This window comes from Berkeleyomyces rouxiae, assembly GCF_048999995.1.
Source record: "Berkeleyomyces rouxiae strain 22BRR77 chromosome Unknown BrBRR77_ptg000002l, whole genome shotgun sequence".
Taxonomy (NCBI): domain Eukaryota; kingdom Fungi; phylum Ascomycota; class Sordariomycetes; order Microascales; family Ceratocystidaceae; genus Berkeleyomyces; species Berkeleyomyces rouxiae.
Genome location: NW_027396492.1, coordinates 706,414 through 720,290, shown reverse-complemented (window position 1 = coordinate 720,290; position 13,877 = coordinate 706,414). Strand labels below are relative to the sequence as shown.

The 13,877-nt window shown below is 51.1% G+C and overlaps 2 protein-coding genes across 2 annotated transcripts; one reads left to right on the top strand and one right to left on the bottom strand.

The window, feature by feature from the left end:
- Positions 1-498: 498 nt before the first annotated feature.
- BROUX77_001747 (uncharacterized protein) lies at positions 499-3,610 on the bottom strand (the record flags this gene model as incomplete). The annotated part of the gene is made up of 3 exons (XM_073746210.1): positions 499-3,213; positions 3,278-3,435; positions 3,493-3,610. The coding sequence occupies 3 exons, from the start codon at positions 3,608-3,610 to the stop codon at positions 499-501; spliced, it is 2,991 nt and encodes a 996-aa protein (XP_073606829.1).
- A 6,276-nt stretch (positions 3,611-9,886) lies between these two features.
- BROUX77_001746 (uncharacterized protein) lies at positions 9,887-13,406 on the top strand (the record flags this gene model as incomplete). Its single annotated transcript, XM_073746209.1, has 6 exons — positions 9,887-10,546; positions 10,666-11,013; positions 11,161-11,361; positions 11,442-11,660; positions 11,759-11,993; positions 12,079-13,406. The coding sequence occupies 6 exons, from the start codon at positions 9,887-9,889 to the stop codon at positions 13,404-13,406; spliced, it is 2,991 nt and encodes a 996-aa protein (XP_073606828.1).
- Positions 13,407-13,877: the final 471 nt, after the last annotated feature.

Here is a 13,877-nt window from a genome sequence, read left to right as displayed (position 1 = left end):
GAGCGAGGAGTGACCTTCCCCCTCAACATCGGGCAGGGTGCTTGTTTGGCTTTTGTTTTCTTTTTTTTTTGCCTTTTTGTTGCTCGGGCTGTTCGTGGTGGAGAGGGTCATGAAGCGGCCTGGCCTTTTTTTTTTGTCGAGACGCACCGCACCGACATACGATACATTAAACGCGCACATCATTCAATAAACGACAATTCATGACCACTTGTAGAGTTAACTATATAGTTATACTATACGTGAGTCCCTTTTTCCTCTTTAGAGTTTTAGCTCACACACAGAGCTTTCTTCGTCGTCTCTCGCAGTTATACGTTCAAGTACGACATTACATATCAAAAAGATTACATGCTTTCTTTGTTTTTGTTTCGCTCTCCGTTCATGTTGAAAATAGATTGTTATAGAAAAGATACGTAGATATTGACCATGTTTCTCCCTTTCTTTTTGGGAGAGGAGGAGGAGGAGGGGGGGGAGGGTTGGCGGCCCAGGAAAAGCAACATCTTAGTCCTTCTTTTTGCTCTCGGAAACACTAGCAACGACAGCATGCATGAAGAAGCGCCGCTCAATGAGCTTCAGGACCTCGTCGACAAGGACGACGGGCGCGCTGATAACCAGCACAGCCTTCCACTCGTTTGCATTCAGCGGGACAATGGAAAAGAGCGACTGCAGGAAGGGAATGTACAGCAGGGCAAAGTGCAGCGTCATGGAGAGGATGATGGCGTAGACGAGCATCATGTTCTTCCACAGCGGCAGCGTCAACAGCGATTCGCTGGACGACAGGGCGTTGACGGCGTTGAACATTTCAATGACGACGAGAATCGACAGCGACACCGTCGAGGCCGACTTGGCCATGTCGTTGGAGAACATGGCGCAGCCGATTTCGGGGAACTCAGTGCTGCAGCGGTGGAAGTGGCGCAGGTGGTTAAACGAGATTTGCGGGCCCTCGGGGTTGACCATGAACCACCAGGCGTAGCCGGCAACAGTGGCGCCACCAACGTACGTGCCAATGATGAGGTAGCGCAGGAACAGCCAGCCGCCAATCAGAGGCTCGTCACGCTTGCGGGGGCTGCGCTTCATGATGTCGTGGTCGGGAGGGTTGAACGAGAGGGCAGTGGCGGGGAGACCATCAGTCACCAGGTTGACCCAGAGCAGCTGAACCGGAATCAGAGCCTCGGGCATGCCGAGCGCCGCAGTTAGGAAAATGGACACAACTTCGCCAATGTTGGACGAGATCAGGTAGCGGATGAACTGTTGGGTGTTGTTGTAGATGGAACGGCCCTCTTCGATGGCGAGCTCAATGGTGGCAAAGTTGTCATCAGCCAGAACCATGTCCGCAGCCAGCTTGGAAACATCGGTACCAGATCCCATGGCAACACCAATATCAGCCTTCTTCAGAGCGGGAGCATCATTGACACCATCGCCAGTCATGGCAACAACTTCGCCCAGACCTTGGAGAATGTCAACCAGCTTAGACTTGTGGCCAGGCTCAACACGAGAGAAAAGAGAAGCACGCTGGGCAGCCTCGATCTGCTCAGAGGCAGAGAGGTTGTCAAATTCGCGGCCAGTATAGCTCTTTCCGCTGAGATCTTCGTCCATGCCAAATACACCAATCTGACGGCAAATGCTCTCAGCCGTGTTGCGGTTATCACCAGTGATGACAATAACACGAATACCAGCATCCTTGCACTGACGAATAGAGCCAGCAACCTCGGGGCGGGGAGGATCCATCATGCCAACAAGACCAACAAACGTCAACCCCTGTTCGATCTGGGTGTATTCAGCAGTGGTGCCAGCTGTCGCAATCAGAGAATTGGAGGAAACATCATCGACACTAGCGAGGGCAATAACACGCAGGCCTTGGTTACCATACTCGGTGATAGTAGCAGCGATGAAAGCAGCCAGCTGGCTATTCAAAGTAACCTTGGTACCAGACGAGCCGAGGATGGCATGGGTGCAGCGCTCCAGAACAGACTCGGGAGCACCCTTGACAAGAAGTTTCTTTTGCGAGCCAGCCTGGACAATGACAGACATGCTCTTGCGATCGCGGGAAAACTCAAAAGTGGCCAGGCGGGGGTACTGTTGCTCATAGAGAGAGCTGGCGTGGTTCACACAGTCGGCGGGCTGGGCTGTCTCGGGAGCACAAGGTCCAAGCTTTTCAGCCAAAACACGGAGAGCACCCTCAGTAGGCTCACCAACACTAGTATAAAGTCCGGTAGTAGCATTGTAGTCAAGGCGGGCATCATTGCACAGAGCGGCAACCTCGGCAATCTGGCGAACCGTGGCAGAAACACGGGTGACGTCAGAAACAGCCTGGCCAGCACTCAGGACATCACCACGGGGAGAAAAGGTAGAACCCTTGATATCCAGCTCTTCCAGCGATGAGCCCGTCTCGGAAAGGAAAGCGACCTTGCTCACGCTCATCTGGTTGGTGGTCAAAGTGCCAGTCTTGTCGGAGCAAATAACGCTGCAGCTACCAAGAGTCTCGACAGAGGGGAGAGAGCGAACAACGGCATTCTTGGCGGCCATTTTACGCGTTCCCAGCGCCAGACAGGTGGTAATGACGACAGCCAAGCCTTCAGGAATGGCAGCGACACCCAGAGAAACGGCGATCTTGAGGTAGTAGATGGCACCCTTGGCAAAGCTGCCATGGGAAGGGTCGTTGAAGTTGGGGATGTTGATCAGCCAAACCAGGATGCAGATGACAGTAATGACTTTTGCCAGGCTGTCACCAAAGTCATTGAGCTTCTGCTTTAGAGGGGTAGGCTCGGAGATCTGGGCAGTGATGCTTTCGTGGATGTCACCAATAGCAGTGGAAGAGCCGGTCTGAACAACAATGGCACGCGCACGGCCAGTGACAACGGTAGTTCCCGAGAACAACATGTTGATCTGGTCCTGGAGAACAGCCTGGTCATCGTCGAGAACAAAATCCTCATCTTTACCAACACTCTCACTCTCGCCAGTCAAGATGGCCTGGTCAACGGCAAAGCTGTTGCTTTCAATGGAAATCAAGCGGCAATCGGCAGGGATCCGGTCTCCAACAGTAACGGTAATGATATCGCCGGGAACGAGATCATCGGCCTTGATGCGGGAAACGTGGCCGTTCCGGACGGCGTTGGCTTCGTTGGCGGAATATTCTTGGAGAGCGGCGATGGCTTTCTCGGCGCTGCTTTCTTGGGAGACTCCAACAACAGCATTAAGGATAAGAATGGTCAGAATCTAGAGCGAATACAGGTCAGCGGTCGTGTTGGCAGGCTCATCCAAGAGGCTACAGTTAACTCACAACTGCGGGATCAACAAAGGCACCCAGGCCGCCCTCGTCCTCAAACAATGCGAGGACAAACGATACGGCGGCCGAGCCCAGCAGAATGAGCACAAGCTGGTCCTTGAACTGCTCGAGAATCAGCTCCCAGATGGGAGTCGGGGGCTCCTCGGCGATGGCTACACAAACAACAGGTCAGTCAGTGTAGAGGCTGTGGCAGGCATTTCAGGACATACAATTGCGGCCATGCTTGGCGCGGAGGTCGACAACTTGCTGATCAGAAAGGCCCTTGTCCGCACTCACATTGAATGCAGACAGAATGTCCTCAATGGGTTTGGCAAATGCGCTTTCCATTGTGGGCAGGGAATGGCTCAGAGGCCAAGAGAAGGATGTCGAGATGTTTAGTGAAGATGATGTGTGGGCGTAGCAGTCTGAGACAAGGAGGGTGGATGTGCCAGAAGGACAGCAGAGGACAGCAGATCGAGGGCCTAGAAGGGTACACAAGTGTTAGAACCGGGCGAGAGACCTGGGGCGCATTTATTGCGCGGCCAAAAAAAGAGAGAAAAGAAGAGCGCATATGCATGCAGATATCAAGTACACGGTTGAGCCTGGAACCTCAGCCAGCGACTATAAGGCTTGTCCTGCTGGTGTTGGTTGCGTGGCTCCCCGGCGGAACTTGTGGCGGGCGTGGAAATGAAAGAGCAAAAGCAGCCCAGAATCAGACGCCTAGACTCGACATACGCACCTGGAAAACAAATACAGAAGCGTGATTACGGCCACACTCTCTTAATTTCTTTATCGCGATGTTCTGCCTTGTTGTCAGATGGTGAACGTGTCGTTTAAGCTTCTTTCTGGAACCGGCTCTCAAGGCGGTGAGCGAATTGTGCCGCGCAAAACTTCTGACCGCCTTTTCGCATGCGGCAATCAATCACAGGCCTGTGGACTTCGCTCTTCTTGTCGCAGGCTTGAAGCGAGAATTCCATCTTACGTAAGCTTTAGACGGCTGTGAGAAGCGGCGGTGCTGTAGTTGAAAAGCTGTCCTTGACTAGTGGCCACACACATTTAAACTTGGACTGCGCGACCAGTCAAGAAAGGTCGTGCGTGCAGGACTCCGGGCTCACGATTGGGCGACCAACTAACTATGCCTGTACGTCCCTGTACTTGCGTGTGATTGTTTTTTTGTGCGCCAGGTCTCGCTTGTTTCACCTTTTCTCTTCCGGCCAAAAGCAATCTCTGTGTCTGAGGAGCCATTCCAGAAGAGCCTAAAGAATACGGGGACAGGAAGTATTTGACGCATGTCTAGGGTTAGTTTCCGGCCTCCAAACCCTACGGAACACTTCAGCATCGGTGAACCTGTGGGCCAACTAGGGCTTCATGTAAGTGCGGGCCTAACTGCAAGCCCCTCTCCATGATCGACAATGAGTGTGCTGTATGTGGACATAAAACATCTCTGCATAAGCTGACTAACCCTTGCCAACAACCCAAGAGAAAGGCCACAGAAACAGCGCCGCAACAGGGCGCCCCAGACACTGCTGCTTACATGCATGTCTGGATACCTCGAGACAAGCGCAACGGGGTCTTGGCCTATTCTTTGAGTGGGATGGGATGGAATGGGCCGACTTTTGATTGTGTCGAGGGCTTTGATTGCATCATCTCAACCAGGCCCTCTACCGCATCTAGAAGGGTCCTTACAAATCACTTGGCCTGAGTCTCGAGTCTCGAGTCTGCTATGACATCATACGCGGTGTCAGCGTTGACATTACGAGATGAGAAGAACGAGACCGCAACACACACAGACTACAACACCACAAAGTACACCACAAGTACACACAGCTGTAGTTAGTTATGTCCATGTCCTAACCAACCGGAAAAAGGATCAGAAGGAGCCAAAACAAACCAACAGGATGTGGTGCTTAATTGGGCTGATATGCAGGGCGAAGAACAACGCTTGAGGCTGTTAATGCACGCCTTGATGTTTGTTCCTTAGGGGATGCGGTTCCTGGCTTCCAGGGCCAAGCTCTCACCAAGGGCCAATGTCACGGAAACTTCTGTGCCTACCTGTGGCGTTTGAGTCCTGGCTATGGCCAGCTTCTGCTGCTGGGGTTTGCCTCTGAGCTTTTTTTCGTTGCCTTTTGCCATTTGCCTTTGAGAATTGCGTGGTCATGAATTGACTTTCGACTTGGGGGCTTGGCATAGCCGGGCTAGACTGGATGTATACAAGAGTGCACGTGTATATGCATATGTACATACGAATAGCTATACATGACTCGTTACCATAGTTGGCTATCTATTCACTCTGCTGTCGAGCTCTGCCTGTATCCCCCGCCGCCTTTTGCCTTCTGTCCTGGCAAGGCCGTGAGACTAGTCAAGAGGAACAATGAGAATGTCTCAGACAACCCGCGGGAAAGTCAGTGCGCCTGGATTTGCTGACTGGTGACGAACGACAAGGCGAAGCCAGAATTTAGCGTTAAGTGGTTGGCCCGAGACTTGTCTCTCCTCTCGCCGGCGTTGCATCCAAGTACATACGTATGCACATACATACTTGCCAGTGTGTATTTTATGCACGGAGGTATGGTAGTATGGAGCTAGAGGTACAATCAACTTCAGCTTATATTGTGGCAGCTAAGCTTCTGCGATACACTCAGAATGTTGATCATGCCCTCTACGTATCAACAGACAGCCCGGCTCAAGTACCCCCCAACCACTCAAGCTTGTGTGCCGTGCGACCTGACCGCTTCATCCTTTGGCCTGGACAACTCGATGGGAGCTGAGCTGAAAGAGAGAAGACGCTCAAACCCCACGCATCCTGTCTAAACGGGCCCCAAGGAGACTGGAGGCTACCGGCGGTGCTACAGCTTAGCATCTCCACATTGGACTGCCGCGGGAGCCGGCTAATCATGAGGACTTGCCAATCGGGACTGCTGCCATCTTTTGATACTGATGTGGGGGTTGATTCATGTTCAATCTCGTCAGATCATATTGCATGCAATTGGTATTTTTTTTCAAGGTCAGATTTCCTGGAAGGCTTTGTTGCAATGTGGTCGGAGATATTGCCATGAGACGTCTGTCCTCCTTTAAAACACATTGCTGCCATCATGCCATTTATTTCTCGTACAAGGCAGAGGAACAAGTTGCCACACGGTAAGCTTCAGGTCGTATAACTAACTATCCTTCTCACTAAACCATGGACTTGATGTAATTGCGGCACTAACTAATAAGTGGAAGCTCGATAGTTGCCAAGATTTGTAACTAGTTAACTAGTTAGTTGCTCGAGTTTGAGTTTGGCCATCATTCAGGGGACACCTCGCTTCACGCACAGATGCTGACATGGATAGCGTATGTTGGTGTGTTTGTGCGCACACATGGCGGCCGAGACCAGAAAGCCGAAACAAATACGAATGAGTGGTCCTTGACATGTGCCGGAGAGCAAATTCCAGCTGATTAAGAGCCGACAACACTACATTACATTTGGCTAACCAGACCACCGCCAATCTTATACCTAGTTGCAAGTATAGTTATATGGGACGGTGCATGTGCCTGGCTGTGTTTGTGTGTATGGGAGGCCATCTATACAGCTCCATGGCCGGGATGTTAGGGGTGCGTCTTTGCTTTCGCCGTTGTCCAAAGACAGCGCATTTCTGCGCATAATGCTGGATAGATGACGGCCCCCCCCCACCCGGCGCAAAGTCCGCCGGTAAGCTGTAGCGCGCTGTCCACAAGTACGTGCGTGTACTTGTATGATGCATGGCAACATGTGTGTTGAACTTGTTACGTGCGTGATTGGAGAGAAGAAGCCTGGCCTGGCCTAGCACGAGGGGTGTAGGGAAAACCTGTGTAATACTAGAGGTCGGCTTTCATGGGACAGGCTGCCATGCAGGAAGCCAGCTCGGGGGACGACTTTTGCAGGGGATACTGTCGATCGCATAGATAGAAGGTGGGTGGTTGCGTCAGTGGCAGAGAGGCCAGCAAAAGCGAGACGAACCGACCATGTGAGCACTGCAGTTTGGGTAGTAGTGCTTTTGCCTGTAGTTATCCATCCATCTATGCTTGCATCCAGGTGTAAGGTGGCTTCTGGGGCCTTGTGATGCGGTGAGACCCTGACTCAACTCCAAAATTCTTGCCTGGCTTGGAAACCCCGAACCGGAGCTTCTCTGGTGCGCGTGTGCTTGCTTGGGTCTGTAGTCTGCATTCACGCCTGGCTCGCGGCCGCGTTGGGATGCATGTCCATGTTCATGTCTGTGTCCGCGTCTTGCGTCTCTCTTTTTGTTTTCTACGGCATTCCTGGTCAAGCAAGCCAAAAGCAGGCAGAAAAGAGGAATGTCTCAGTAGTTAGGTTCAAGTACCGAGTACCTCGTAGCTGGCAGCTAGTTACAAGTGAAGTGAAGTGAAGTGAAGTGAAGTGAAATACATATGTAACTAGTTACGTGTTTGTGATACCTGCGATACTTGTGACACTTGCCTTTAATATTTGGCTCTGGCAAGTCGTGTGCGGTAGGCAGTCCCAAAGAGGAACTGACACAAGATCCAGAGAAAGTAGTTGCCACCAGCAGGAATACGCCGCGCCAAATTTGCAAGAGCGACCGAGCTACGACCTCTGATTTAGATTTGATTACGTCCTGCGCATGCAGCAGGCCTAACTCCTGATGTTTTATGTCCCCTTTTTTGAGTTCCCTGTTTATTGTCTTGTTCTTGCCCTGCCGTGCTTATACAAGTAGTTCGCGTGTCGTCCGTCGCGCTGTGCTGTGCTGTGCTGTGCTCGTCCTCTCGAACCGAACACACCGCTGCCGATTCTCCTTGTCTAGCGGGCAGGTGGCTTGCCAAAAGCCGCAACTTCACAATCTGACCACGCTGGGCTTTCCTATTTTGACGTTGGCCCTTCCCTCCAGTCCGCCAGTCCGCCAGCCCTCCTGCCTGTCCTGTTCCCAATGGCTGCACCCACGCCCGTGGTGTAGTGTGTGTGTATACAAGTGTCAGCCCCGACCTGAGTCTCGTGGAAGTTGCTTGCAAACCGGCCGGTTCCTTCCTGCCGTGGTGTTTCTTTGTTTGCTCTTTCTGATCTCGGCTATGTTTCTATAAACCTTCTTCTTCTTCTTCTCCTGCCTCTGTCGCGGCCTCCCTGTTTCTTATTTTTCCTTTTCTTTTCTTTCTTTCTTTCTCCCTGACCACCACGTTTTGGCTTGGATGCACCGCCAACTCCCAATTATTTTATACCTGTCGACCCTTGCTGCCGCTTCAGCTCTGCCACCCGTCTTCACCACCAATTATCCGCACAGTCCCACCCATCTCGGCGTTTGATTTTATCTTTTTTATTCCCCCTCCTGCTTGCCCTCCTGTTCTCTTCGCTGCAGTCTGGCCCTTGTCATGCTGATCGCCAGGCCTGCGTCTTCCTCCGCCAAGATCTAGAGCTGCTCAGCTTCCTGCTCGACTTTGCTGCTTCGGCGCCGCTGCCCTCCGCAGCTTCGCCTCATGCGATTGAACGGTCGGCTCTCTCGCCATTCGCGTGCGTCGCTGATGCCCATTGGCTCCGGAAGGCTCGATAGCTCAAAGATAAAAGCTGCGCTGAGCATACCAACTCGCTTTTCCTGCGCCGCCCACTCCATGCTTAACTATACCTCGCCCTAGTGTGTCTGCAGGAAACTAACTGATCCCTCCAAGCTCTAAATCCAACAGCCATATCCACGTCTAAACAAAGGCGGCTTGGCCTCCAAATCCCGCCCAAAGGAACGCCTTCCACGCTTCGCTGATGCAAGCCCACATCCCCGTCTCAGGTCCAACCTCTCGCATTAACTTCCATCACCAATCCGTCTCTTGTTGAACCGCAAGGAAGATCGGGTAGCAGCTGCAGACTGGCTTGGCCAAATCACCGACTTGGAATCCACGTTCGTTTCTATGCAAAACAATCCTACGACAGACACCTCTCAAAGTATTCTGCGCCCTACCAGCCAGCCCTCGGCCCATTTCATATCTTAGTTCTCAGGGCCGTGGTAGTTATACCCTGCTTGCCCAAACCCCCATACCATCATGGCTTCGTCTGCCTGTGGTGCGGCTTCAGTCGTCCCACGACCCTTGGTGTCCACCCCTGCTTTGGCACCAGAATCCGTGTCTACCGCTACTGCGACAGGCAGTAATGCTACATCAGCTTCTTCTTCTCTAACACCAACACCGGCTGCTGTTGCAGCACGCTCGTCATTGCCCAAGAGCCATGGCCAGCACCATGGCATTCAGACGCCCAAGCACAGTAGCAACCACGCCAAAAATAACCCCCAGAGTCGGAGCCGACATCCCATGTCGTTATTCACTACAAATACAAGCACAGCACACCTTGATTCTTCATGCTGCCAACAGACCCGTCTTGATTCCCACCCCCAAACACACTCCCATTTGCATCACTCAAACCCTCCCTGGATCCGGCCAATTTCTCTTGCCAACGAAGTCACCGAAGGAACCCCTCGATCTCGTCTATTGTACACCACCACCTTAGACCAGGGCTCTTCGGGGCTGGCGACTGCTTTGAGTTCCTTGGATCTGCCTTCGTCCCATTCATATGCTCCACGTCGTCTTCCCACCCATTCGCGCTCTCATTCTTTCGACTCGGTTTTTGACGAAAATGCCCAGCCCAAGGCATCTGTAATGGCCTCTTATGCGCTTTACAGCGGCCAAGCACTAGCTGTGCCTTTAGCCTTAGAGGACCTTTACTGCCACCACTCAGACTCTGATCTCGACAATAGCGATTGCGAGTTCCAGAGTCACGATTCCTACAACCACCCCGAAAAGTCACAAAAATCCCAGACAACAGAGCCCTTTCAAAAATGGATCAAGACTTTGCAACGCCGCGCCCAAAAACGTCCCAAGCCTATAGCCGAAGCTGCAAATGTACCCTGGCAGCTCATGGACCATGTTGACCGGTCAACTCTCGCGCATGCTCGTGGTCGCCGACTATCCACATGCTCGTCCACATCATCAGCCTACGTGTGTGCCGTGAAAACTGCCAGTATAAGCATGGCTAGTACTCGAAGGTCTATATCTCGATCTCGATCCCGCTCGCAATCACAATCCCGCCGCCTTGATACATTTCATCACACCGTGCAAGCTGATCGCGCCAGCCGAGCTTCACACATGGGAAATCGGCTGTCAACTTCAGATGGCGACCGCCCGTTTTCCGTGTCAAACTCTTCTATACCACCACTGAGCTCAGCCGCCCTTTCACGTGCTTCTCAGCGCCGACGACTAGTAGAAGAGCTCGTCAAAACTGAAGAAGGCTATATTAGCGACGTACGGTTTCTTATGAATGTAAGTTTACAACTGAACTGCTGGTGGAACAGGCATAGACTCGCCTGTTTTAATTTTGACAATCCCCTTGCACTTCCCTTATAAGTCCTATCAAACCCTCCTCTAATCTTATACTACAGGTCTACATCACTATATTTGCCGGCCTCCCGACTTTGCCAGACGGCCTCCGGGCTTCAATAAACCACAATCTTACGGCCATTGTTGAACTCCACGAGGAAATTATCCGCGAATTGTACCGCGTAGTACCACACTTGGAATACTCCCCATCTACTTACAACAATTCAACAAATACCCAGGAACTGTCTGGGAAACAGTCAGATTCGGCTATGCGCATGAGGTTGGGTCCATCAGGAACAACAAATGCCGACGGGAAGACCACCTCGAACCTTTCCCATCCTTACGAAAACCCAGAAATGTTTGCAGAGACGCAGGTGACCGAAGATGTGGCCAAAATATTCACCAGAAAGGTAAAGTTTCTTCTCCTCCCCCTTGCTTTGCACACTCACCTATTTTTTCAATAGAAAAATTGGGGGATGGAAAGGCGTGTGATCTCTCCAAGTAGGACAAAGTTCTTAGAAATCAACATGTGCTAATATGCCCGTTGTACTCTCTAGATGGGCCGGTTTTTTATATACAAGGAGTATGGCGCAAACTATGAAATCATGATGAAGGATGTCACCGCCGCTCACCGCATGATGCCAGATTGGGATACCTATCAAAAAGGATTGGAAACGCTGGCATCCTCGATTTGTCCCTCCATCAACCATGACGATGCATCCCGAAAGGCACTGACGATTGGTGATCTTCTTGTAAAGGTTTGTTCTGCTAGCCTTTTTTGGCCCTGTTACTATAGCTTGGTGGTAGAGTCTTTAGACTAACATATGTCTTGACACAGCCTATTCAACGTATCTGCAGGTACCCTTTGATATTTACTGAATTACTCAAGCTCACACCTGGCGAGGACTGTCCAAACTCGCACATGGCAGTGGAGGAAGCATTGATCCGGGTGCGCGAAGCCACCACAGAAATTAACAAAGCCACCACCGACGCTCGTATGAAGACAACTCTAGAGCGGACCTGGATGCTCCAGGACCGCCTAGTTTTTTCTAATCAGGTATGCATTGAGCCATCTCTTACAAATTAGTGCCGGTTTTTGTCGCAAAAGCCAACTACCCGTGCCATTTACTAACATGATTCAACCCTAATCTGAAGCGTCTTGATGCTGTGTCCAAAAATCGGATTCGCTCTTTTGGTCACATAAAGCTATGCGGCACATTGCACGTCTGTTGGCAGACCAAGGAAGGGGCAGATGGCCAGTACATGATCTGTTTACTGTACAACGATGTGATTTGTCTTGCATCAGCAAGTAAAGCGGATCAGATATACAGTATCCAGGCTTGCATTGACCTGGCCAACCTCCGGTTAGAAGAAGTTGACAATGGAAAAGGTAGGTTAGGTATAGAGGAATGCAGTCGATTTTGTATTCGCGTCATTGAATTGGGAGATATAAGCTAACTGAAGATCGTCGACAGGTATTCAATGCCACACGGCCCCATTTTCATGGAAGTTGGTATTTGAACACAATCATCAGTTGTATGAGTTGATTTTGACCGCTTGCTCGCCCAAGGAAGAGCTGGAGTGGAAATCCCGCCTCAAGTCTTGCATGGATGCGAGTCCAGAGTGGAAGGATGTACCGGATCACGGCGACCGCAGCTTCTTGGACATCGATATCAAGAGTCTTGGAACAATTTTTGGTATGCCTGGTACAGCTACGCACCGCATTTCGATCCACCGGGCATCGACTATCGGATCCAAAAGCCAAATGTGCCAAGTCATCCTCAAGAATACGTGTGTTCTCAAAGAGGCCAAATCAACGAATGGTACTTCGATTAACCGGTCACATTCGTTGCTGGCGAGCAATAACCGGATTGCAGTGCTCGCCCCTACACGCGCAGAACGAGCGAGGTTGGAGGCAATGCTTTCTGATATTTGGAGCAAAGAAGTACTACCGTTTCCTGGGATGACGACCAGGGCCCGTAGTGAACATGTAGTCAGATCAACTACTTCCTCAATGATTCGCCGGCTTAGTGTTGCCAGCATCACGAGCACGTTCACTAGACGAACCAATAGTCTTGCAAGTATCAGCAAGTATAGCACTGCCGGGATGAGCCCTGGGTCTGTAACGGGAGTTATGACACCCGGTACGCCACCATCATACTTTGATGAGCCGTCTCCTAGTATTCAAGGTATGATGCGGAAGTCAACGGATACCTCGTCTGGCTATTTTCCTCCTGAAGACCAAGACTTGCGACCAATGTCACAGCTTCCAGTAATCGAAGATGAATCTGGTAGGAAGCCATTGAGGCGAATGACGCTCCCCACCTCTTCAACCAAGTTTACAATCCGGGACATCTGGGCCGCTGGTGAAGCAAATACCAATGGAACCCTCATGGAGACGGAAGCCATTGATGAAAAGTCTGGTACTGAGGATGATGTCTTGGAGATGCGCGGTAGCAGAAGCAGTAAGACTAAAGCTGCATCGTCGACCGATGTACACTTGGAAGAATGTCGGTCAACTGAACCACAAGATGTCCCGATTTGCTATGAGGCTCAGGCTATAGGAGCAACTTCGAATGTGGAAGATAAACCTAAAGTGTTGACCACAGCCAACATGGAGGAGTCGTCGGCAAGTGCGTTGGAAGAAGTACCAAATTCCAACTCAACGGAGTTGGAAGACGGGCAAGTGGTTGAAAGCCCCTCGAGGGGCAAAACGAGACGACGAGTTTCTAAGCGGTGGAGCTCCTCTAGCGGGCGGCATCGCGAGTCTGTGGCCCATAGCATTCGCAGTCTCTTTCGTTGAGAGAGGGGAGATGGACAATTATGGGTCAGTGAGAGTTTGTGTGAGGCGAGTGGAGATTAGGATTGGGATGGGGATTGGGGAGGTTTGGGATGGCCACAGGATACCCAAGGGACGGTCTTTGCTTTGCTTTTCTTTTTGTTTCTGCCTTTCTTTTTTTTGTTAAGCTTTCGGCAGTATATTCCTGGATAAACTGCTACGAGGGAAAAGTTTATCGCGTGTATAATAAGCCTTGTTTGATTTGACTTTTCTGTGTTTACGTTTTGAAAAGTCAGTGACGTCATAAGCGTTAATTTATGGCATAGCGAGATGGTTTTCAAGTACAAATTGCAGGAGAGCTTTCGTGGGTGTCTCCTATTAATGGTCTTGGTGGAGAAGAGACAGCCTTGAAAGCAAAAGTATCCCGCATTGAGACATGTGTGTTATCAATGTGTTTTGCGGTGAGAGCATAGCATTCGTAGTAGTGGTTGAAGG